Raw genomic sequence first — 25,163 nt, 5'->3', positions numbered from 1 at the left:
ACAAAAAAAAACCCAGAGATCCCATGGGGGAAAAACTTCCTTGTAAACAATTAAGCAGATTAAGTTACTCATTAACAAGTATGCATCTTGGGTGGCGCCTGTGGCTCAGTGAGTAGGGTGCCGGCCCCATATGCTGAGGGTGGCGGGTTCAAACCCAGCCCTGTCCAAACTGCAACAACAAAAAAAAAAAAACAAGTATGCATCTCTAAAACAGAGAGGGGCTAAAGATTACCCTGGGGGTCCTGAAAATTGTTTTCTAAACCACCAAAACATTTTATCAATTCAATGCCTCTCAAACTCAAATCAGAAATACATGGCAGACTTACTAAAACACAAATTGCCAGGCCACTCCCCCAGAGTTTCATATTAAATAAATCTGGGGTGAGGTCAAGAGTCCGCATGTGTAACAAACCATCAAGTGATGCCAGCACTGTTAGCCTGTGAACCACTTTGATCCTTCAAGAACCATGCATTTTTTACTTTAACTACATTCAAAGCAATTGTAACCACCTGGATTATTTTAATTGAAGACTATTTGATATACATTGGCAAAATTTTTCCAGTGGTTTTTAAAAGTGACCCTAAAATGGGTGCATTTTATCATGATAATTTTATGCCTCAAAGGGCGGTGCCTGTGGCTCAAAGGAATAAGGCACCAGCCCCATATGCAGGAGGTGGCAAGTTCAAACCCAGCCCCAGCCAAAAAAAAAAAAAAAAAACTAGATAATTTTATGCCTCAATAAAATAGGTTTAAAAAAAAAATAGCTTCCTAACAATATGTCCTATGTAAGAAATAGAACATTTCTGTTAAGTAAAGGGTTTTTACTCTATTTTTGCTCTCAATTCATCTACTGATAAACATGTACCATAATAATAATCACATAATAATAGCATTTCAGGATGCAATATTCTACATGATTAGAATCATATTACGAATTAGATTCATTTAGAATGGGATAAGAAAGTAACATTAATCAAAAATTGCTTTAAGGACTTTACAACTTTATAATTGTTTACTAGAAAGGATAAAATTAAAGAAATTAACCTAGTAACTTAGGTCTCTTTGATATGTTAACATCAACTAACTATTTACCATGATCGATTTTGGTATAAGCAAATGACCAGCAACTCCTAAAGATGTTTTTTAGTAACTAAAATATAACAAGGGGCTCAGCACCCATAGCACAGTGGTTATGACACCAGCCACATACACTGAGGCTGGCGAGTTCAAACCTGGCCTGGGCCAGCTAAACAACAATGACAACCTCAACAAAAGATAGCCAGGCTTGGTGGGCACCTGCAGTCCCAGCTACTTGGGAGGCTGAGGCAACAGAATCACTTAAGCCCAAGAGTTGGAGGTTGCTGTGAGCTGTGACACCACAGCACTCTATCCAGGGCAACATAGTGAGACACTGTCTCAAAAAAAATAAAATAAATAAATAAATAAATAAAATATAACAAGGGCCAGGCACGGTAGCTCACGTCTATAATCTCAGCACTCTGGAAGTCGAGGCAGGCAGATCGTCTGAGCCTATGGGTTTAAGACCAGCCTGAGCTAGAGGGAGACCTCATCTCTAAAAATAGCCGGGTGTTATGGCAGACCCCTGTAGTCCCAGCTACTTGGGAGGCTGAGGCAAGAGAATCACTTGAGCCCAAGAGTTTGAGGTTGTTGTGAGCTGTGACGCCACAGCAATTAACAAGGGCAACAAAGTGAGACTCTGTCTCAAAAAATATATATACATATTTTTATATATGTAAACTATTATATATTTTATATATTATATATATATAACAAGGGAGACAGAACAAAGTGCCACGGGAATATAGATAGAGTCAATCGGTAACAATACTTCTCAGTATATGTACAGAGTAGAGAAATCCTTGGCTCAAAAAATATACGGGAAAGTGTGCAACAGAGATAAAGCCACTGTTTCCTATATCTGTACACTTAATTAGCAGAGACTACACACTTAGAATCAGCAGGTACAAAGAGGGATAATTAGAATAGGGACAGATACCCGACTGACAGGCTTCCTACAGTAGAGGTCAGCCACACTCAGCAGCTCCCCTAACACAGTACTGGTATTTACCTCCAAGTTCTAAGGTAAGAAAGAAAAAGTGTTAGCATGCTCCTAGGAAAGGTGATAGCTCCTAACATAAATATTGGTATCCCAGAGTAAAGGTCTCATTTTGGCATTTAAGGTTAGATGTGGAAATCTGCCTTCATCTCTCTGTACAAATAGAAAATCTGTTTGTTTGTTTTTTGTTTGTTTGTTTTGGGGGGTTATTTATTTTTTTTGTTTTTTTGAGACAGAGTCTATGTTGCCTTCAGTAGAGTATCGTGGCCTCACAGCTCACAGCAACCTCAAACTCTTGGGCTTAAGTGATTCTCTTGCCTCAGCCTCCCAAGTAGCTGGGACTATAGGCACCTGCAACAATGCCCGGCTATTTTTTCTTGCAGTTGTCATTGCTGTTTAGCTGGCCAGGGCCAGGTTGGAACCTGCCAACATGGGTGTATGTGGCTGGCGCTGTAACCACTGTGCTATGGACACCGAGCCAGGTGTGTTTGTTAATAGGCCTCCTTTCCACTTTCCCATACAGACAAGGGAGAGTTCTCTTGGGTAAACAGAGGTATATGCAAATAGAAATAAGCCACTCCAACTGTTTATTCAATTAAGCACTCCATTCATTCAAACTAGCAGTTTTCAAACTGTGGGTCACAACCCACAGGAACTATATTAAAGGGCCATGGCATTAGGAAGGTTGAGAACCACACTGATGTAAATGAATAACCATAAGATCATATAATTCATATTCTTTGACACACATGCCTTCTCCCTCACCTCCCAATCTCCACTCACACCCTCCCACTCTTATCTCAACTCATTTCAAGGTTAAAATAATTCCAATAACAAATTAGAAAAAGTTTACTGTTTTCCTATTCCTAGCTACCCCCCACAACACACCAGGTAGAGAAGAAAGGGCTCCCTGGCGAGAGGGAAAGGTGCAGCCTTCACAGAGGAGGCAGCTGCAGGAGGACAATGAGATCTGCTCGTTTACTAGGGGAGTGTCAGCCCTTCCCAGACTGTGTCTGGCCTGGCTGAGAGCTGGCCACTTTCTTAAGGGACGTTTTCCTGAAAGTTTGGGCCAAAATGTGGGTGCATATCATATACTGCATAATACAGTATACCCTGATTCTTACAACTCTCTGTGTCCTACAATACTTCTTCTGGGTCTTCACAGACTCCTTGATCTTTCCTTCTGAACCTTTTACTGGATTCTCCTTTTCTACTGATGCCATGATTCTTTTAATGTCCTTTTAACTCTACATGTTATCCATGGTTGGGCTCATCTGTTCTCTGTGACAAGTATATTCATTATTCAAGTACCTATTGTAAGTTCAATACTAGCCTAGACATCAGGGTTACAACAAATGCAGATAATGGTTCTATAAATATAGAAAAAAAGCACAAAGAATTTACTGGAATACACAGCAATACATATCACATATCCAGAGATGATACTTAAAGTAACAGTGGAAAGCAATTGGAACAGAGTGGAAAGTGCTGAATCAGAGCTGCACAGGGACCTTTCTTGTCAAAATATAAGTTCCTTAGTTGCTACATCATGGGAAAATCCTGGAAGTCCTAGAAAAAAGGCCAGGACAGCCAAGGTAGGAGGAGTCATGTGGGAGACTTAAAGCCAGGGCTATTTACCAGCTAATGTTTCAATATTTTAATAATTACTACTACTACTACTACTCTGGTAGGTGATAGCCTAATATTAGGCCTGAATTGAACCCGGCCAAGTTTATAAGTAAAAGCTTCCCTATAGCCTTTAAAAGTGGAGAAATGAAGAAAAGAAAAGAAATGCTAAAGAATTAAAAGCTTCTCTAAATGAGTGATATCTAAGTATTTAAAATATAAATAAAAGATAATGGCATACAGAGGAGGGAAAACAGTTCAAGGCAGAATAAAGTGGCCTAGAAGTAAAAGAAGTGACTTGTGTAAAGAATTTAGACTGCAGAAGAACTAGAGATGAAAGAAAACTTGAAAGTTATGGCAAGAGAGGATATTTAACATGTTAAAAAAGGCTTTGTAAATTAGGAAGTTAAGTCATTGGAATGCCATCCATGAAGGGTTTTAATCTGATCAGATTTGCATTCTTGAAAAACCACTGCCGTAAGCTGAAACCACCCAGAACTGGAGGAGAGATCAGTTAGAAGACTCCTGGGATATATCCTAAAACTTTATTTTCAGACAGTATTTTATATATAAACGCTGGGCATTTTGTATGGGCATCTCAAATTCAGAATGCCAAAAATCAAAATAATTGTTTTCCTCCAAGAAGGTAAGTTCTATTTTCCTCTGAATTACTTCTGTACTTTATGAATACTGTGCATGTCACCCTGAGTCACAATGATTTGTTTACATATCTCCCACCAGATTCTGAGTTCTTCACAAACAGAATGGTATCTGGCACATAATGAGCGCTCAATATATTTATCAAACAAATGTATAAAATACAATCTTGTAGGTTTAAAACTGAAATAATTGTTTTAAAAACTGAAAAATTGATGTTTTGTTAGGTGGAAGCAAGATGGCGGCCAAGTAACAGCTTCCCTGCAGCTAGGCACGGTGAGTCTGGGGAGATAGGACTCCAGGCATCTCTGGCTGGTGGTATCTGCCTATAATCATCCCTTTGAGGATACAGGGAGTCAGCAAGGGACTTCTGGACCCCAAGAGAGGACAAAAACAGTGGAAAACTGGCAAGTGGTTGCGCATGTTCAATCGACCTAATCCCACCGGCAGCACAAAGTACAAGCAGCAGTGACACTGCAAACCGGAAAGGCCTTACCTATGAACTATTTTGGTGTTTGTGGACTTGGCACTCAGTTCAACTGCCTTGGGGAGAGCTTGAGCAGGAGTGCAGAGAACTTTGGGCATTGTCTAGGGTCCCAGACTGAGCCGCTGAGCCAGATGGAGCTAATAGTGCTCACCTGTGGGCCGCAGGGAGCCATCGTGAGAGAACTGCCCTGGCAAGCTCCACCCTCAGGGTCCCAGAGCAAGGATCAGGCAGGAGCTAGTAACCTAGTGACTGAGCAGCCTAAAGGCGGGGACTGAGCTGCCTTACAGCATTAACCCTCAGGGGCAGAGTGAGACTGGTTTTTGCACACTGGAGCCAAAGGCTATTGCCCTGGGTAGAGTGCCATGGTGTCACAACTCATAGCAACCTCAAACTCCTGGGCTTGGCACTCCCCGAACCTCCATAGAAGCTGTGCTGCGACCCCCGACCCGTGCCCGCCGGGCCTCCGCATGCCCTGACCAGGAACTGTAGGAGCTGTGCAACCCTACGTCCTCTCTCCTCTATCCTCCCTGCCTCCACACTGGCCCACTTCTCTGGCCAGGGACTGTCTGGAGCCGCGTGCCCTCTGGAGCCCTCCCTGCCTCTGCACAGAGCCCTTCTCCTGGCCAGAGACTGCTGAAGCCTTGGGTGCACTCTGCAAAGTCAATGGACGCCAGGCACTCCCAGAACCATGTGCACCACCTCCCGCCCTGTTGCTGGATCCAGATGTGTCACACTCCAGAACTGCTTCCACAACTAGAACTCCCCAGCTGAGGCTGCCCCAGAGGAACTACACAGGGCCACTCCCTACAAAGATCCGGCAACAATACAGTGATTCTGCTGGGGTCTAATCTTGGAGAGACACCTCCCCAACTCTGAGGACGGCCAGAGGCAATAGTGAAAAACAATCATGAGGCAAAATCAACAGAAAAACTCTGGCAATATGAATAATCAGAGTAGATCAACTCCCCCAAAGGATCAATGGGGCAGACACAGCACAAGATCCCAAGCACAAACAAATAGCGAGAGGTCAGAAATCGAATTCAGAATCTGGATAGCAAATAAGATCAAATTAGAATTCCAAGCAGTAACCCAAAAGATATCTCAAGAATTCAACGAATTCAAAGACCAAATGACCAAACATTTTGACACATTGAGACAAGAAGTTGCAGCCCTCAAAGATCTAAGAAACAGTAGAATCCCTCAGTAACAGAATGGAGCAAGCAGAAGAAAGGATTTCTGACATTGAAGACAAAGCTTTCGAATGCTCCCAAACTCTCAAAGAGGAAGAGAAATGGAGGTCAAAAACAGATCACTCTCTCAGAGAGCTCTGGGATAATTCAGAGAAAACCAATATTTGTCTTATGGGGATCCAGGAAAGTGACGAAGTGGCTTCACAGGGCACAAAGTCTCTTCTCCATGAGATTATGAAGGAGAACTTTCCAGACATGCCAAGAGATTCCGAAATTCAGATAGCAGACAGTTTCAGAACTCCAGCACGACTCAACCCAAGTAAGACATCCCCCAGACACATCATAATCAATTTCACTAAAGTTAATATGAAGGAGAAAATTCTGAAGCAGCCAGATGAAAGAAAACCATCACCTACAAGGGCAAGAATATTAGAATAACTGCAGATCTCTCTGCTGAAACTTTTCAAGCTAGAAGAGGATGGTCATCAACTTTTAATCTCCTAAAACAACATAAGTTTCAACCCAGAATCCTGTACCCAGCTAAACTGAGCTTCATTTATGACGGAGAAATTAAATATTTCAATGACATTCACATGTTGAAGCAATTTGCCATAACTAAACCAGCTCTCCAGGATTTTCTCAGACCTATCCTCCATAAAGACCAGCATAATCCTCCACCACAAAAGTAAACCCACCCAGAAAATTTTGATCAAATTCCAACTTCCACAATCGCAAAGGATTGAAAATGTCCATCAGACACTTGAAAGGCTTATCAATATTCTCAATTAATGTGAATGGGTTAAATTGTCCTCTAAAGAGGCACAGGTTGGCTGACTGGATACAAAAACTCAAGCCAGATATCGGGTGCATACAACAATCGCATCTTACATTAAAAGACAAATATAGACTCAAGGTGAAGGGGTGGTCATCTATACTCCAGGCAAATGGAAAGCAGAAAAAAGCAGGTGTTGCAATCCTATTCACAGACGCAATAGGCTTTAAACCAACCGAAATAATGAAGGATAAGGATGGACACTTCATATTTGTTAAAGGAAATACTCAATATGATGAGATTTCAATTATTAATATTTATGCACACAACCAGAATGCACCTCAATTTATAAGAGAAACTCTAACAGACATGAGCAACTTGATTTCATCCAGTTCCATAGTAGTTGAAGATTTTAACACCCTTTTAGCAGTGCAGGATAGATCCTCCAAAAAGAAGCTAAGCAAAGAAATCTTAGATTTAAACTTAACCATTCAACATCTGGACTTAACAGACATCTACAGAACATTTCATCCCAACAAAACTGAATACACATTCTTCTCATCAGCCCACGGAACATACTCCAAAATCGACCACATCCTAGGCCACAAATCTAACCTCAGCAAATTTTAAAAAATGGAAATTATTCCTTGCATTTTCTCAGACCATCATGGAATCAAAATTGAACTCAATAACAACAGGAACCAGCATACCCATACAAAAACATGGAAGCTAAACAACCTTATGCTGAAGGATAGATGGGTTACAGACAAGATTAAGAAGGAAATCACCATATTTTTGGAACAAAACAACAATCAAGACAAGAATTACCAGAACCTCTGGAATACTGCAAAGGCAGTCCTAAGAGGGAAATTTATAGCACTGCAAGCCTTCCTCAAGAAAACGGAAAGAGAGTAAGTTAATAACTTAATGGGACATCTCAAGCAACTGGAGAACGAAGAATACTCCAACCTCAAACCCAGCAAAAGAAAAGAAATAACCAAAATCAGAGCAGAATTAAATGAAATTGAAAACAAAAGAATTATACAACAGATCAATAATCAAAATTTGGATTTTTGAAAAGATCAATAAAATAGATAAACCTTTGGCCAACCTAACCAGGAAAAAAAGAGTAAAATCTCTCATTTCATCAATCAGAAATGGTAACAATGAAATAACAACAGACCCCTCAGAAATTCAAAAAATCCTTAACGAATACTACAAGAAACTCTACTCTCAGAAATATGAAAATCTGAACGAAATCGACCAATTATGCCACTAACCAAGACTTAGCCAGAATGAAGTGGAAATGTTGAACAGGCCTATATCAAGTTCTGAAATAGCATCAACTATACAATAGCTCCCTAAAAAGAAAAGCCCAGGACCAAATGGCTTTATGTTAGAATTCTACCGAACCTTTGAAGAAGAACTAGTACCTATATTACTAAACCTCTTCCAAAATATAGAAACAGAAGGAATATTACCCAACACATTCTACGAAGCAAACATCACCTTGATCCCCAAACCAGGGAAAGGCCCAACAAGAAAAGAAAATTATAGACCAATATCACTAATGAATATTGATGCTAAAATACTCAATAACATCCTAACAAACAGAATCCAACAACACATCAAAAAAATTATATACTACGACCAAGTGGGATTTATCCCAGGGTCTCAAGGCTGGTTCAATATATGTAAATCTATAAATGTAATTCAGCACATAAACAAACTAAAAAATAAGGACCATATGATTCTTTCAATTGATGCAGAAAAAGCTTTTGATAATATCCAGCATCCCTTCACAATCATAACACTTAAGAAAATTGGTATAGAAGGGACATTTCTTAAACTAATAGAGGCCATCTACAGCAAACCCACAGCCAATATCATATTGAATGGAGTTAAATTGAAATCATTTCCACTTAGATCAGGAGCCAGGCAAGATTGCCCATTGTTTCCATTGCTCTTTAACATTGTAATGGAAGTTTTAGCCATTGCAATTAAGAAGAAAAGGCGATCAAGGGTATCCACATGGGGTCAGAAGAGATCAAACTTTCACTCTTCACAGATGATATGATCGTATATCTGGAAAACACTAGGGATTCTACTACAAAACTTTTAGAAGTGATCAAGGAATATAGCAATGTCTCAGGCTACCAAATCAACACCCATAAATCTGTAGCCTTTATATATACTAACAATAACCAAGCCGAAAAAATAGTCAAGGACTCTACTCCTTTCACAGTATTGCCAAAGAAGATGAAATATTTGGGAGTATACCTAACAAAGGACATGAAAGATCTCTACAAAGAGAGCTATGAAACTTTAAGAAAAGAAATAGTTGAAGATGTTAACAAATGGAAAAACATACCATGCTCATGGCTGGGAAGAATCAACATTGTTAAAATGTCTATTAAACCCAAACCAATATATAGTTTTAATGCAATTCCTATTAAAGCTCCATTGTCATATTACAAAGATCTTGAAAATGGAAGATTATATGGAATCAGAAAAAACCTCGAATAGCCAAAACATTACTCAGCAATAAAAACAAAGCAGGAGGAATCACGCTACCAGACCTGAGACTGTACTATAAATTGATAGTGATCAAAACAGCATGGTATTGGCACAAAAACAGAGATGTAGATGTCTGGAACAGAATAAAGAACCAAGAGATGAATCCAGCTACTTACCGTTATTTGATCTTTGACAAGCCACGTAAACATTCAGTGGGGAAAAGATGCCCTATTTAACAAATGGTGTTGGGTGAATTGGCTGCTGATGTGTAAAAGACTGAAACTGGATCCACACCTTTATACCGTTAACTAAGATAGACTCTCACTGGATAAAAGATTTAAACTTAAGACATGAAACTACAAAAGTACTTGAAGAAAGTGCAGAGAAAACTCTTGAAGGAATTGGCCTGGGTGAATATTTTATGAGGAGGACTCCCCAGGCAATTGAAGCAGTATCAAAAATACACTACTGGGACCTGATCAAACTAAAAAGCTTCTGCATAGCCAAGAACATAGTAAGTAAAGCAAGCAGACAGCCGTCAGAATGGGAAAAAATATTTGCAGGTTATACCGCCGATAAATGTCTAATAACCTGAATCCACAGAGAACTCAAACGTATTAGCAAGAAAAGAACACGTGATCCCATCTCAGGGTGGGCAAGGGACTTGAAGAGAAACTTCTTTAAAGAAGACAGATGCACGATCTACAAACACATGAAAAAAAGCTCATCATCCTTAATCATCAGAGAAATGCACATCAAAACTATTTTGAGATATCATCTAACCCCAGTAAGAGTAGCCCACTTAACAAAATCCCAAAACCAGAGATGTTGGTGTGGATGTGGAAAAAAGGGCACTTTTACACTGCTGGTGGGAATGCACACTAATATGCTCCTTCTGGAAAGATGTTTGGAGAATACTTAGAGACCTAAAAATAGACCTGCCATTCGATCCTATAATTCCTTTACTAGGTTTATACCCAGAAGACCAAAAATCACGATATAACAAAGATATCTGTACCAGAATGTTTATTGCAGCCCAATTCATAATTGCTAAGTCATGGAAGAAGCCCAAGTGCTCAATGACCCACGAATGGACTAGCAAATTGTGGTACATGTATACCATGGAATATTATGCAGCTTTAAAGAAAGATAGAGATTTTACCTCTTTCATGTTTACATGGATGGAGCTGGAACATATTCTTCTTAGCAAACTATCTCAGGAATGGAAGAAAAAGTATCCAATGTACTCAGCCCTACTATGAAGCTAATTTATAGCTTTCACATGAAGGCTATAACCCAACTATAGCACAAGACTATGAGGAAAGGGCCAAGGAAGGGGAAGGGAGGGGGGAGGTTAGGGTGGAGGGAAGATAACGGGTGGCGCCACACCTATGGTGCATCTTAGAATGGGTACAGGCGAAACTTACTAAAGGCAGAATACAAATATCTACGTACAATAACCAAGGAAATGCCATGAAGGCTACGTTGAACAGTTTGATGAGAATATTTCAGATTGTATATGAAACCAGCACATTGTACCGCTTGATTGCACTAATGTACACAGCTATGATTTAAAAATTAAAAAAAAAATGAAAAATTACATTAAATTTAGGATTTAATTTAACACAGAAAATAGTGGTTAAGCCTAGAGCTCAAAGTCATTTGTACAGAATGATCCCAAATATATCTTTTTATTTGTATGATTATATATGTTATTAATATTATTTCTGGATGGTACAATTACAGGCGATTTTATTCTCTGCTTTGAAAATATCAATTTCCTAAATGTCTTATACTATACAGGTTTACTGTAGCAGTAAGAAAAAATACAAAATATTTAATTTGGGAAGTAATTATACACGTTGGTAAACATCTAGAAAGTCACAAAATATTAACCGAAAGTATGTATAAGTAGTAGGATTACCAATGATTTTCATTCTTTTCCTTATACTTTTCTGTACAGCTTTAATATTTTATAAAGAATATATATCATTGTATATCAGATTAATTTCTTTCTTTTTTATTAATTAATTTATTGTTATTGTTAAATCATAGCTGTATACATTAGTGCAATCAAGGGGTACAATGTGCTGATTTTTTTTTTAATTTTTTTATTGTTGCAGTTTGGCCGGGGTTGGGCCCGAACCCACCACCCTCAGTATGTGGGGCCAGCACCCCACTCACTGAGCCAAAGGCACCACCCCAATGTGCTGGTTTTATATACAATCTGAAATATTCTCATCAAACTGTTCAACATAGCCTTCATGGCATTTTCTTAGTTACTGTATGTAGGCATTTGTATTCTGCATTTAGTAAGTTTCGCCTGTAATCAGATTAATTTCTTTCAAGAATGCAATGATGAGTAAGATACATTTTAGAAAAGTTTAGAAGACAAGTATTTGATTTTAAGTAGCAGATTGGCAAGAAACATTTGTAATACATGCAAAAAAGATGTAATTTTTTTTTTAAGTCTAACAAGAACCTCCTAGAAAAACGGGCAAAGTTCATGAAGAGAAAGGTTCACAGAAAAAGACATACAAATGATTTATAGATATATAAATAGATGTTTAACCTCCCTCATAGTTAAATAAATACATATTTAAACAATGATTAAACACCATTTCTACCTCCCAAACTTCAATAAAACAAGATTTCCTGAGGTGTGGTAAAAAAGAACTAACAAACATTGCTGATGAGAATGAAAACTGGTACAGCCACCTTGGCGGGTAACTCAACAACAGTATAAAACTTTTTTTTGAGACAGTGTCTCACCTGGTTAGAGTACAATGGCGCCATCATAGCTCACTGCAACCTCAAACTCCATGAGGCTTAAGTGAGACTCATGCCTAAGCCTCCCGAGTAGGTGTGCCTACAGTCACCCACCACAACACCTGGCTAATTTTCTTTCTTTTTTTTGGAAATTTTTTTTTTCAAACAGAGTATCATTCTATTGCCCAGGTTAGAGTGCTATAGTATCATAGCTCACAGCAATCTCAAACTCCTGAGTTCAAGAGATCTTCTTGCCTCAGCCTCCTGAGTAGCTGGGACTACAGGCACCCACCACAATGCCTGGCAAGTTTTTCTCTTTTTAGTATAGACAGGCTCTCACTATTGCTCAGGCTGGTCTTGAACTCCTAAGCTTGGGAGATCCACCCCCCTCAGCCTCCAAAGTTCTAGGATTATAGGCATGAGCCACCACACCCGGATAAATTGTCTCATTTTTAGTAGAGATGGGGTCTCTTGCTCAGGCTGGTCTCAAACTCCTGAGCTGAAGCAATCCTCTCTCCTCAGCCTCCCAGAGCGCTAGGATTATAGGCTTGAGCCACCATGCCAGCCTAACAGCATCAAACTTTTAAATGCTCATGACCTTTTGTTTTACAATTCCACTCCATGGAATTTGTCCTATAATACGTGTGCACATGTGGATAAAATAATGTACAAAAAGGTCCAGTGTGACATAAATATAAAAGATAAGAAGTAACCAGAATGTCCATCAATAAAGGATGTGGTAAAGAAAATATGATATAATCAATGAAATAACTACTGGGAAGCCATTAAAACAATGAAATAGAACTGTAAGTAGTGGTAATAAAAAAGAAATCTAGGTTGGGTATAGTGGTGGCTCATACCTATAATCCTAGTACTTTCCAAGAGGCAGGAGGATTGCTTTAGGCCAGGAGTTCAAGACCAGTCTGAGCAACATAGTGAGACCCCATTCTATACAAAATAGAAAAATTAGCCAGGCATAGTGGCAAGCACCTGCAGCACCAGCTACTCGGGAGGCTGAGGCAGGAGGATCACTCAAGGAGGTTGTGGTTGCATTGAGTTATGATGACACCATTGCACTGTAGCCCAGACAACACAGCAAAACCCTATCTAAAAAAAAAAAAAAAGAACAAGTCTAAAGATTCTTCAAAACAATAATCACTGTCGGTTCTCATTTCTCATTTAGGTTCTTTTTGTATGTATATTCTTAAATACATATACAAAATCTCTGGAAATATATGTAAGAAATAGCTAACAGCAGTTATCTCTTAAGAAGAAGGTTAAAGATCTAGATTGGAAGATCCACTCACTTCATATGCTCTTACATAGTATTTGAAAATTTCCTCGTGAGAATATATTACTTTCAAAAAGCAATCTTTTTAAAAATCATTTTAATTCATTATTATATTTATTGAGCTGAACTGCCTAGAAATTGTTACACCAAATTAAAAGTCTCCAACAGTACCAAAAATCTGAGAAATTCCTATAACTATTTAAAATATGTACTAATATGAAAACCTAGCTCTATATCATTTTCGTGAATCTACACTTGTCAAATCACTTTTGTAAGAAAAATGACTAAATTTTTCCACTTAAAGCCTACCTCAAAAAATTTATGAACAATTAACATGAATAATGATTTAACCCTTGATCATTTTATTAAATTGCTCTATAACTAATGTTAAAGAGTATATTTTTCCTGGGGAAAGTTAACATATATTGAACCACAAGTTTAAATTTTCCCTCCAAAAACATAAAATATACACCAGAATAAACTGTTATAAATAATTTCTTTTTTTTTTTTTTTTGTAGAGACAGAGTCTCACTTTATGGCCCTCAGTAGAGTGCCATGGCCTCACACAGCTCACAGCAACCTCCCAACTCCCGGGCTTAAGCGATTCTCTTGCCTCGGCCTCCCGAGCAGCTGGTACTACAGGCGCCCGCCACAACGCCCAGCTATTTTTTGGTTGCAGTTCAGCTGGGGCCTGGTTTGAACCCGCCACCCTCGGTATATGGGGCCGGCGCCCTACCAACTGAGCCACAGACGCCGCCCTTCTTTTTATTTTCTTAGGACTTAATGGTCTATAAGTCAGAAATCACTAGTCCTCAAATTACAACTTAAGTTTTGCATCGTCTAATTGTGAATAATACTGCTTATCTTGAAAACTATTTTCTGTCTAGCACAAAGGCTTAAATTTTCTACATATACTGTCACTCATCAATTCTGTTTTGATAATGAGATAATAACACAATTTTTTGTATATTTCTATCTTTTTTACCTGCTATCAGCTTCTCTGTATCAGGTAGATGCGTGAACTGTCTTTTGTATTCCTCATTCCTGTCTTTGTAGGTGGAACCTGAAGTCTTCAACAATAAAAAGATTAAATTTCTTTTCAATTATAATTTCTAATTGTAATCAGTCAATAAATTAAAATGCAATGTAAAATCATATGCATTTTATACAATATTTTACATGTTCTTACATTAAAAAAAGAACAGGCAATAGAAATGGCCTTGTAGGGCCCTCAGAGATTAGAATTAGCAGACAAAGATAATCAAGCTGTCATTATAAATATGTTCAAGCAACTAAAGAAAACCACACTTAAAGAACTAAAGGAAAATGTGACAACATGACTCAACAAGTAGAGAATATAAACTAATAGATATTTTAAAAATTTTTTAAAAATGAACATTCTGGAGTTGAAAACTATAATCACTGAAGTAAAAAAAAAAAACACTAGGAGGGCTCAAAATCAAATTCAAAATGGCAGAGAAAGAATCTAGGAACTTAAAGATCAGTAAAAATTATCAAATTTGAAAAGCAAAGAAGAAAAAGATTGAATAAAATGAACTGACTCTCAGAGACCTGGTGGCACGTCATCAACTGAACCAAAATACAAACAATGGGAGTCTCAGAAAGAAGGCAGAAAAACATTTGAAGAAGTAATGATCAAAACTTTCCAAAACTGATTAAAAACATTAACCTGCAGATCACAGAAACTCAACGAATCCCTGTCCCTGCAGCAGGCTTCCTTTTAGCCATATTAATCTCCAAATAGTCTCTGGGTCAGGTTTCCTTTCCTAAAATGTTCTTTGATTCTCCACAAATTTTCCAAATTTTTGTGCTCCACTTCCCTTTTAATTATAAATTATCTTTGAATAAGTTATTTTCTCTAGCATTTCACTTTCAGTAGCCAAAAGCAGCATGTAGCTCTCACATCTAGGTCTATGACACATTTTTAGTTAACATTTTTTTTATACAGTGTAAAGTAAGGGTCCAAAACCATTCTTTCTCATGTGTATATCTAGTTGTTTTAATTCCATTTGCTGAAAATCATTCCTTACAAAACACAAACTACCATAATTCACTCAATGTAAATTTGATAATTTAACTATAGACCTACAACCATTAAGGAAATTTAGTTCACAATTTAAATTTCCCAAGAAAGCAATTCCAGGTAAAAAATTAACTCTGAACTTACACAATCTCTTGCAAAAAAACAGAATAAGAGGGAGCACTTGCCAATTCATTTATGAAGCTAGTAGAACCCTAATGCATACCAAAACCATACAAAGATACTGCAAAAAAAAAAAAAGAAAGAAAGAAAATTACAGAGCACTATCCTTCAGGAAGATAGATGCAAAAGTCCTTAACAAAGTATTGGCAAATATAATCTGGCAATATACAAAAAGAATTACACAACATAACCATGTAGAGTTCATTCCATGATCCAATGTGGGTTCCGTAGACAAAAACCAATTAGTATAATCCTCCATATTAACGTTATAGCTATTACTTGATACACAAATAATATTTGACAAAATTCAACATCCATGTGACAAAAACTCTCAGAAAAATAGGAATAAAAAGGAATTTCTTCAGCTTGATAAAGAGCACCAAATAAACCCTATAGTTTAAAAAATACCGTAATGGTGAAAGACTTAATGGTTGCCACCTAAGATCAGGAAAACGCAAGAATGTCCTGTCTCACTAGAAGGACAGTTAGTTCTAATCAGTGTACTACAGAAGGAACAAAGGGAAAAAAGTTCTAATCAGTGTAATACAGAGGGAACACAGGGGAAAAAATAAAATTCAGAAAGGGAAAAACAAACCATTCCTGTTTATATATGACATGATTTTCACAACAGAATATCCTAAGGAATCCAGGATACCCAGAACCAGTAAAAGTTCAGAAGTTTTCAGGATACAAGACAAGCACAGTATCATCAACTGTATTTCTATATACTAGCAATGAATACATGGACACTGAAACAAAAATACAATATTATTTATAATAATTCAAAAGAAAACATAAGATGTGATGCTACCAAAATACTTACACATACAAAACACGTATGCTATAAAACACTAATCAAAAAATTACGAAAGGCTGGGCACGGTGGCTCCTACCTGTAATCCTAGCACTCTGGAAGGCTGAAGCAGGAAGATCACTTGAGTTCAAGAGTTTAAGACAAGCCTGAGCAAGAGCAAGACCCTGTCTCTACTAAAAAAAGAAAAAATTAGCCAGGTATCAAGGTGGGTACCTGTAGTCCCAGCCAGAATTACTTAAACCCAGGAGTTCGAGGTTGCCGTGAGCTAGACTAATGGCCTGGGCAAGGGAGGTGGGGAGGAGGAAGGAGGCGGTAGTGGAGAGACAGGGGAGGGAGGGAGGGAAAGACTTGTACTAGGAAGGAAATTGCTCCGTGTCAGCTTGAGCCTGCTATAAAAAATAAAAATCGAGAGAAATGAAGAAAGAAGGAATTAAGAAATCAAGAGAGACCTAAATAAGTGGAGAGAGAAACCGTGTTTATAGATTGGAAAACTGAGGTAGTAAAATGTTAATCCTGCCCAAAGACACACTGGCTTAATGCAATTTCTATCTAACTCCTACCAAGATTTTTCATAGATACAGTCAAGATTATTATCAAATTTACAAGGAAGCTCCTTTCCTGATAAAAGCAGCAGGGAAACTGGACTAACAATACCTTGCTGGTGGGAATATTAATTGGTGCAGCAACCCAGGAAAATAGTTTCACAGTTTCACACCAAACGTGCAACCACACACGTAACCCATGATCCAGCAATTGCATTCCTGGGCATTTAACACAGAAAGGAAAACTTATATTCACACAAAAACCTATAAATGAATATTTATTGCAGTTTTATTCATCATACCCCAATCACAGTAACAACTCACATGTTCTTAAATAAGTGAATGATTAAAAATGTGGTATATCCATACAATGGAATACTACTAAGTATATAAAGAAATGAAATATTTGTGGGAGGCGGAGCAAGATGGCAGCCGAGTAATAGCTTTCTTGCATCTGGGCACCGTGAGTCTGGGGAGATAGAACTCTAGGCATCTCTGGCTGGTGGGATCTGCCTATCATCACCCCTGTGCGGATACAGGGAGTCAGCGAGAGACTTCTGGACCCCAAGAGGAGGACTAAAACAGTGGAAAACCGGCAAGTGGTCACGTGTGTTCAATCCGTCTAAACCTGCCTGCAACTGTAAGTTCAGTAGCAGCGAGACTGCAAACCAGAAAGGCCTTACCTGTGAACTGTTTTGGTGTCTTTGGACTTGACACTCAGTTGAACTGCCTTGGGGAGAGCCTGAGCGGGAGTTTGGAGAACTTTGGCCATTATCTAGGGCCCCAGTCTGAGCCGCTGAGCCAGACGGAGCTAATGGTGTTTGGCTCTGGGTCACAGGGAGCCATTGTGAGCGATCTGCCCCGGCAAGCTCCGCCCTCAGGGTCGCAGAGCTAGAATTGGGTGGGAGCTGGTAACCCAGCGACCAAGTAGCCTAAGGGCGGGGTCTGAGCCACCTTGCAGCCCTAACCCACAGGGGCAGAGTGAGACCAGTTTTGGCACACTGGGTAAGTGGATAGCCACTTCAGCAGTGATTCCAGCAACAAGCACTTTCCTGGGAAAGCTTCTGCTCAGCAAGTGAACAAGTTCAAAGTGCCTTTTAAGTGGGCTGAAGAGAGATTTAGGGTGTCTACCTGCTGGGGTTTGAGAAATCAGCAGCCTCCAGTAGTATCAGAACTGTGATTAACATCTCATACCCCAGAAGACCACGTGTTGCCCAGACAATAATCAATAACATATACATACTGCTTTGATTTTTTTGTTTTTTTTTTTGGTTTGGTTGTTTTTTTTTTATTTTGATGTTGTTGATGTTGTTTTGTTTTATAAGTTCAACCTTTTCCATACAGATCCTTTTTCTTTCTCAATTTTTCTAGTTTAATTATAATATCCCATTGCTGTCTTTTTCAATAACTAGAACTTCATTTTTGCTAGTGTTTCTACTGCTATTATTTGGTTTTTCACCCAATTTTATCCCGTAAAGTTTTCTGTTTGCTTGTTTTGGTTTGATTTATAGCATTTTTGTCTTTCCTCTCTACTGGGTGGAGGTGGGGTACTGTGTCTGATCAGGTTAGCAAAGAGCTGCTGACCTCAAGGGAACCACCCAACTGGGCACCTACAGAAGGTGGTTTTTTTTTAAGGTTGTGTCAAAGTACCCTACTGTACACATATATGGTTCTATCTCCCTCTTTCTGTGCCTCTCTTCTTTTTGTCAATATTCCTTTTACCCACCCCCTCTCCTTTCTCTATTTTTCTTTTTTTTCTTATCACTCAGTCCTCCTTTCTTTCATCCCTTTTTTGCTCTTCAACCTTCTCACCCTTCTGGTCCTGTAACCCTTAGTCCATAGGCACGAGAACTTAAAGAGCAAAAGGAAGTGAAAGGAAAATTAGGGCAAGGAAACAGATAAAAGAAACCACTCATGAGGAAGAATCAGCAGAAAACTCCAGGCAACATGAAGAACCAGTCCAGAACAACCCCGCCAAGGGACCATGAGGTAGCTACTGCAGATGAATCCACCTATGAAGAAATGTTAGGAATGACAGAAAGGGAATTCAGAATACACATGTTGAAAACAATGAAAGAAATGATGGAAACAATGAAGGAAACTGCTAATAAAGTGGAAAATAACCAAAAGGAAATCCACAAACAGAATCAAATAAGAGATGAACGATATGAAGAATATAAAAAGGATATAGCAGAGCTGAAGGAACTGAAACAGTCAATTAGGGAACTTAAAGATGCAATGGAAAGTATCAGCAACAGGTTAGACCATGCAGAAGAAAGAATTTCTGAGGTAGAAGACAAAGTTTTTGAGATAACTCAGATAGTAAAAGAGGCAGAAAAGAAGAGAGAGAAAGCAGAATGTTCACTGTCAGAATTATGGGACTTTATGAAGCGTTCCAACATACGAGTTATAGGAATTTCAGAACGGGAAGAAGAATGCCCAAGAGGAATGGAAGCCATACTAAAGAATATTATAAAAGAAATTTCCCAAATATCACCAAAGATTCTGACACACTGCTTTCAGAGGGATATCGGACCCCAGGTCGCCTCAACTCTAACCAAGCTTCTCCAAGACACATTGTGATGAACCTGTCCAAAGTCAAGACAAAAGAAAAGATTCTGCAAGCTGCCAGGAGTAAGCACCAGTTGACCTACAGGGGCAAATCCATCAGAGTGACCGCAGACTTCTCTAATGAAACTTTCCAAGCAAGAAGACAGTGGTCATCTACTTTTAATCTACTTAAACAGAACAATTTCCAGCCCAGAATTCTGTACCCTGCTAAGCTAAGCTTCAAAATTGACAGAGAAATCAAATCATTTACGGATACACAAACATTGAGGAAATTTGCCACAACAAGACCAGCTCTACAGGAAATACTTCAACCTGTCTGCACACTGACCACCACAATGGATCAGCAGCAAAGTAAGAACTCAGAAATTAAAGGACAGAACCTAACCTCTACACTGATGCAAAAGATAAAACTAAGCAATGGACTCTCACAAAATAAGACGAATAGAATACTACCACACTTATCAATTATCTCGATAAATGTTAATGGCTTGAATTCCCCACTGAAGAGACATAGATTGGTTGACTGGATTAAAAAACACAAGCCATCCATTTGCTGTCTGCAAGAAACACACCTGGCTTCAAAAGACAAATTAAAGCTCTGAGTCAAGGGTTGGAAGACAATTTTTCAGGCAAATGGAATTCAGAAGAAAAGAGGAGTTGCAATCTTATTTTCAGATACATGTGGATTTAAAGCAACTAAAGTCAAAAAAGACAAAGATGGTCACTTTATATTGGTCAAGGGAAAAATACAACAAGAAGACATTTCAATTCTAAATATCTATGCACCCAATTTAAATGCTCCCAGATTCTTGAAACAGACCTTATTCTGTCTGAGAAATATGATATCTGATAATACCATCATAACAGGGGACTTTAACACTCCTCTTACACAGCTGGACAGATCCTCTAAGCAGAAATTAAACAAAGATATAAGAGATTTAAATGAGACCCTAGAACAACTGTGCTTGACAGACGCATATAGAACACTCCACCCCAAGGATAAAGAATATACATTCTTCTCATCACCCCATGGAACATTCTCCAAAATTGATCATATCCTGGGACACAAAACAAATATCCACAGAATCAAAAGAATTGAAATTTTACCTTGTATCTTCTCAGACCATAAGGCACTAAAGGTGGAACTCAACTCTAACAAAAATGCTCGACCCCACACAAAGGCATGGAAATTAAACAATCTTCTGTTGAATAACAGATGGGTGAAGGAAGAAATAAAACAGGAAATCATTAACTTCCTTGAGCATAACAACAATGAAGACACAAGCTACCAAAACCTGTGGGATACTGCAAAAGCAGTTTTGAGAGGAAAATTCATCGCTTTAGATGCCTACATTCGAAAAACAGAAAGAGAGCACATCAACAATCTCATAAGAGATCTTACGGAATTGGAAAAAGAAGAACAATCTAAGCCGAAACTCAGTAGAAGAAAAGAAATATCCAAAATCAAATCAGAGATCAATGAAATTGAAAACAAAAGAATCATTCAGAAAATTAATGAAACAAGGAGTTGGTTTTTTTGAAAAAATAAATAAAATAGATAAACCATTGGCCAGACTAACGAGGAATAGAAAAGTAAAATCTCTAGTAACCTCAATCAGAAATGATAAAGGGGAAATAACAACTGATCCCACAGAGATACAAGAGATCATCTCTGAATACTACCAGAAACTCTAAGCCCAGAAATTTGACAATGTGAAAGAAATGGATCAATATTTGGAATCACACCCTCTCCCTAGACTAAGCCAGGAAGAAATAGAGCTCCTGAACAGACCAATTTCAAGCACCGAGATCAAAGAAACAATAAAAAAATCTTCCAACCAAAAAATGCCCTGGTCCAGATGGCTTCACACCAGAATTCTATCATACCTTCAAGGAATAGCTTATTCCTGTACTGCAGAAATTATTCCAAAAAATTGAGGAAGAAGGAATTTTCCCCAACACATTCTATGAAGCAAACATCACCCTGATATCAAAACCAGGAAAAGACCCAAACAAAAAGGAGAATTTCAGACCAATCTCACTCATGAATATAGATGCAAAAATCCTCAACAAAATCCTAGCCAACAGATTACAGCTTATCATCAAAAAAGTCACTCATCATGATCAAGTAGGCTTCATCCCAGGGATGCAAATTAACATACGCAAGTCCATAAATGTTATCCACCATATTAACAGAGGCAAAAATAAAGATCACATGATCCTCTCAATAGATGCAGAAAAAGCATTTGATAAAATCCAGCATCCTTTTCTAATTAGAACACTGAAGAGTACAGGCATAGGTGGCACATTTCTAAAACTGATTGAAGCTATCTATGACAAACCCACAGCCAATATTTTACTGAATGGAGTAAAACTCAAAGCTTTTCCTCTTAGAACTGGAACCAGACAAGGTTGTCCTCTGTCACCTTTACTATTCAACGTAGTGCTGGAAGTTCTAGCCAATACAATTAGGCAAGACAAGGAAATAAAGGGAATCCAAATGGGAGCAGAGGAGGTCAAACTCTCCCTCTTTGCTGACGACATGATCTTATACTTAGAGAACCCCAAAGACTCAACCACAAGACTCCTAGAAGTCATCAAAAAATACAGTAATGTTTCAGGATATACAATCAATGTCCACAAGTCAGTAGCCTTTGTATACACCAATAACAGTCAAGATGAGAAGCTAATTAAGGACACAACTCCCTTCACCATAGTCTCAAAGAAAATGAAATACCTAGGAATATACCTAACGAAGGAGGTGAAGGACCTCTATAAAGAAAACTATGAAATCCTCAGAAAGGAAATAGCAGAGGATATTAACAAATGGAAGAACATACCATGCTCATGGATGGGAAGAATCAACATTGTTAAAATGTCTATACTTCCCAAAGCAATCTACCTATTCAATGCCATTCCTATCAAAATACCAACATCGTACTTTCAAGATTTGGAAAAAATGATTCTGCGTTTTGTATGGAACCGGAAAAAACCCCGTATAGCTAAGGCAGTTCTTACTAACAAAAATAAAGCTGGGGGCATCAGCATACCAGATTTTAGTCTGTACTACAAAGCCATAGTGCTCAAGACAGCATGGTACTGGCACAAAAACAGAGACATAGAGACTTGGAATTGAATTGAAAACCAAGAAATGAAACTAACATCTTACAACCACCTAATCTTCGATAAACCAAACAAGAACGTACCTTGGGGGAAAGACTCCCTATTCAATAAATGGTGTTGGGAGAACTGGATGTCTACATGTAAAAGACTGAAACTGGACCCACACCTTTCCCCACTCACAAAAATTGATTCAAGATGGATAAAGGACTTAAATTTAAGGCATGAAACAATAAAAATCCTCAAAGAAAGTATAGAAAAAACACTGGAAGATATCGGCCTGGGGAAAGACTTCATGAAGAAGACTGCCATGGCAATTGCAACAACAACAAAAATAAACAAATGGGACTTCATTAAACTGAAAAGCTTCTGTACAGCTAAGGAGACAATAACCAAAGCAAAGAGACAACCTACACAATGGGAGAGGATATTTGCATATTTTCAATCAGACAAAAGCTTGATAACTAGGATCTATAGAGAACTCAAATTAATCCACATGAAAAAAGCCAACAGTCCCATATATCAATGGGCAAGAGACACGAATAGAACTTTCTCTAATCAGTGTAACTGGCTTACTGTACCCTCAATGAATCCCCAACAATAAAAAAAAAAAAAAAAGAACTTTCTCTAAAGACGACAGACGAATGGCTAACAAACACATGAAAAAATGTTCGTCATCTCTATATATTAGAGAAATGCAAATCAAAACAACCCTGAGATATCATCTAACCCCAGTGAGAATGGCCCACATCACAAAATCTCAAAACTGCAGATGCTGGCGTGGATGTGGAGAGAAGGGAACACTTTTACACTGCTGGTGGGACTGCAAACTAGTACAACCTTTCTGGAAGGAAGTATGGAGAAACCTCAAAGCACTCAAGCTAGACCTCCCATTTGATCCTGCAATCCCATTACTGGGCATCTACCTACAAGGAAAAAAATCCTTTTATCATAAGGACACTTGTACTAGACTGTTTATTGCAGCTCAATTTACAATCGCCAAAATGTGGAAACAGCCTAAATGCCCACCAACCCAGGAATGGATTAACAAGCTGTGGTATATGTATACCATGGAATACTATTCAGCCATTAAAAAAAATGGAGACTTTACATCCTTCGTATTAACCTGATGGAAGTGGAAGACATTATTCTTAGTAAAGCATCACAAGAATGGAGAAGCATGAATCCTATGTACTCAATTTTGATATGAGGACAATTAATGACAATTAAGGTTATGGGGGGGGAGGAAAAGCAGAAAGAGGGATGGAGGGAGGGGGGTGAGGCCTTGGTGTGTGTCAAACTTTATGGGGGCAAGACATGATTGCAAGAGGGACTTTACCTAACAATTGCAATCAGTGTAACCTGGCTTATTGTACCCTCAATGAATCCCCAACAATAAAAAAAAAGAAAGAAATGAAATATTTGTATATATAAAACCTGAATGGAACTCCAGAAAGGTATACTGAGTAAAAATAGCCAATGAAAAATGTTACATCCTAGTGTACAATTCCAATCCGAAGAAATTTTTGAAATTATATAATTATGAAAATGAAGAACAGATTAACGGTTGCCAAGGGTTAAGTAGGGGGTGGGGGCAGGAAGAAAGGGCTATGTCTATAAAAGGGCAGCAAAAGGCATTCTTGTTGTGAGGGAAATGTTCTTGATTCTGTCAATGTCAGTATCTCATCAGGCCAATACATAATAGCTTCACAACACCTTACTGCTGGGAACTGTTTAAAGGATATAGGGGATCTGTATTATTTCTTAAACCAACATGTGAATCTACAAATATCTCAAACTAAAAGTACAACAAGAAAAAAAGTAAAAGAAGAACAGGTTACAGGGTTAGAATAAATGTATTATGTAAGAGGAAAAAATGTTTGAAATGTTTTTAAAGCTGATTCAAAGGTTAGTACTCCACACCTTTTTCTCCTCCCTCCAACTGCTTATCGTTTTTTGCTGCTTAATATCTTCACCAGAGAAATAATGCAATCAAAATCATTTAATTTAATTACTGAACAAAGTGTGACCAGGTTAATAGAAACTTACTCTCCCATATAGCTCACAGAATCAGTGTTGTGGTTTTTAAGTGCACATCTCATATCTAAAACAAGGCTTTTTGGAAAAGAAGATTATCTTAGGGTTGGTTTTATGTGATATTTAAATTTCTCTTTGCTCTAGAGAATCTAAGGACTATACTTAAGATAAAGTTTTAATAAATATCTCAATAACATCACTGTTTCAGTTATTTTCCATATACTTTGTACCATTTATTAAATATGTTGGCATATTAGTAATTTCTTAGGAATCGTGTCTTTTTCCTCAAAAGATTTTTTTCATGTTGATGTGGTCATCTTTAAAGAAGTACAAATGTTTTCACGAAATAGAAATTTCTTTCCTTTGGCCCATTATTTATTTGGACATTATTAAGTCAGATTTTACAAAGGAAGATTAGGTCAACAGTTCAAAACCTGGTGCTTCAGTCAGGTTTTTGCACTCAGGATG

The 25,163-nt window shown here is 38.1% G+C and overlaps 1 protein-coding gene across 1 annotated transcript in view; it reads right to left on the bottom strand.

The window, feature by feature from the left end:
- The window catches only part of GRAMD1C (GRAM domain containing 1C), a 98,185-nt gene that overhangs the window by 60,261 nt on the left and 12,761 nt on the right, over nt 1–25,163 (bottom strand). The window contains exon 3 of the mRNA XM_053564209.1: nt 14,373–14,457. Coding sequence (XP_053420184.1) covers nt 14,373–14,457 — 85 coding nt within the window. The remainder of the gene's footprint in view (nt 1–14,372; nt 14,458–25,163) is intronic.

Source organism: Nycticebus coucang, chromosome 16 (genome assembly GCF_027406575.1).
Source record: "Nycticebus coucang isolate mNycCou1 chromosome 16, mNycCou1.pri, whole genome shotgun sequence".
NCBI lineage: Eukaryota > Metazoa > Chordata > Mammalia > Primates > Lorisidae > Nycticebus > Nycticebus coucang.
The sequence above is the reverse complement of the archived record's forward strand: the minus strand, read 5'-3'. Positions and strand labels throughout refer to the sequence as shown.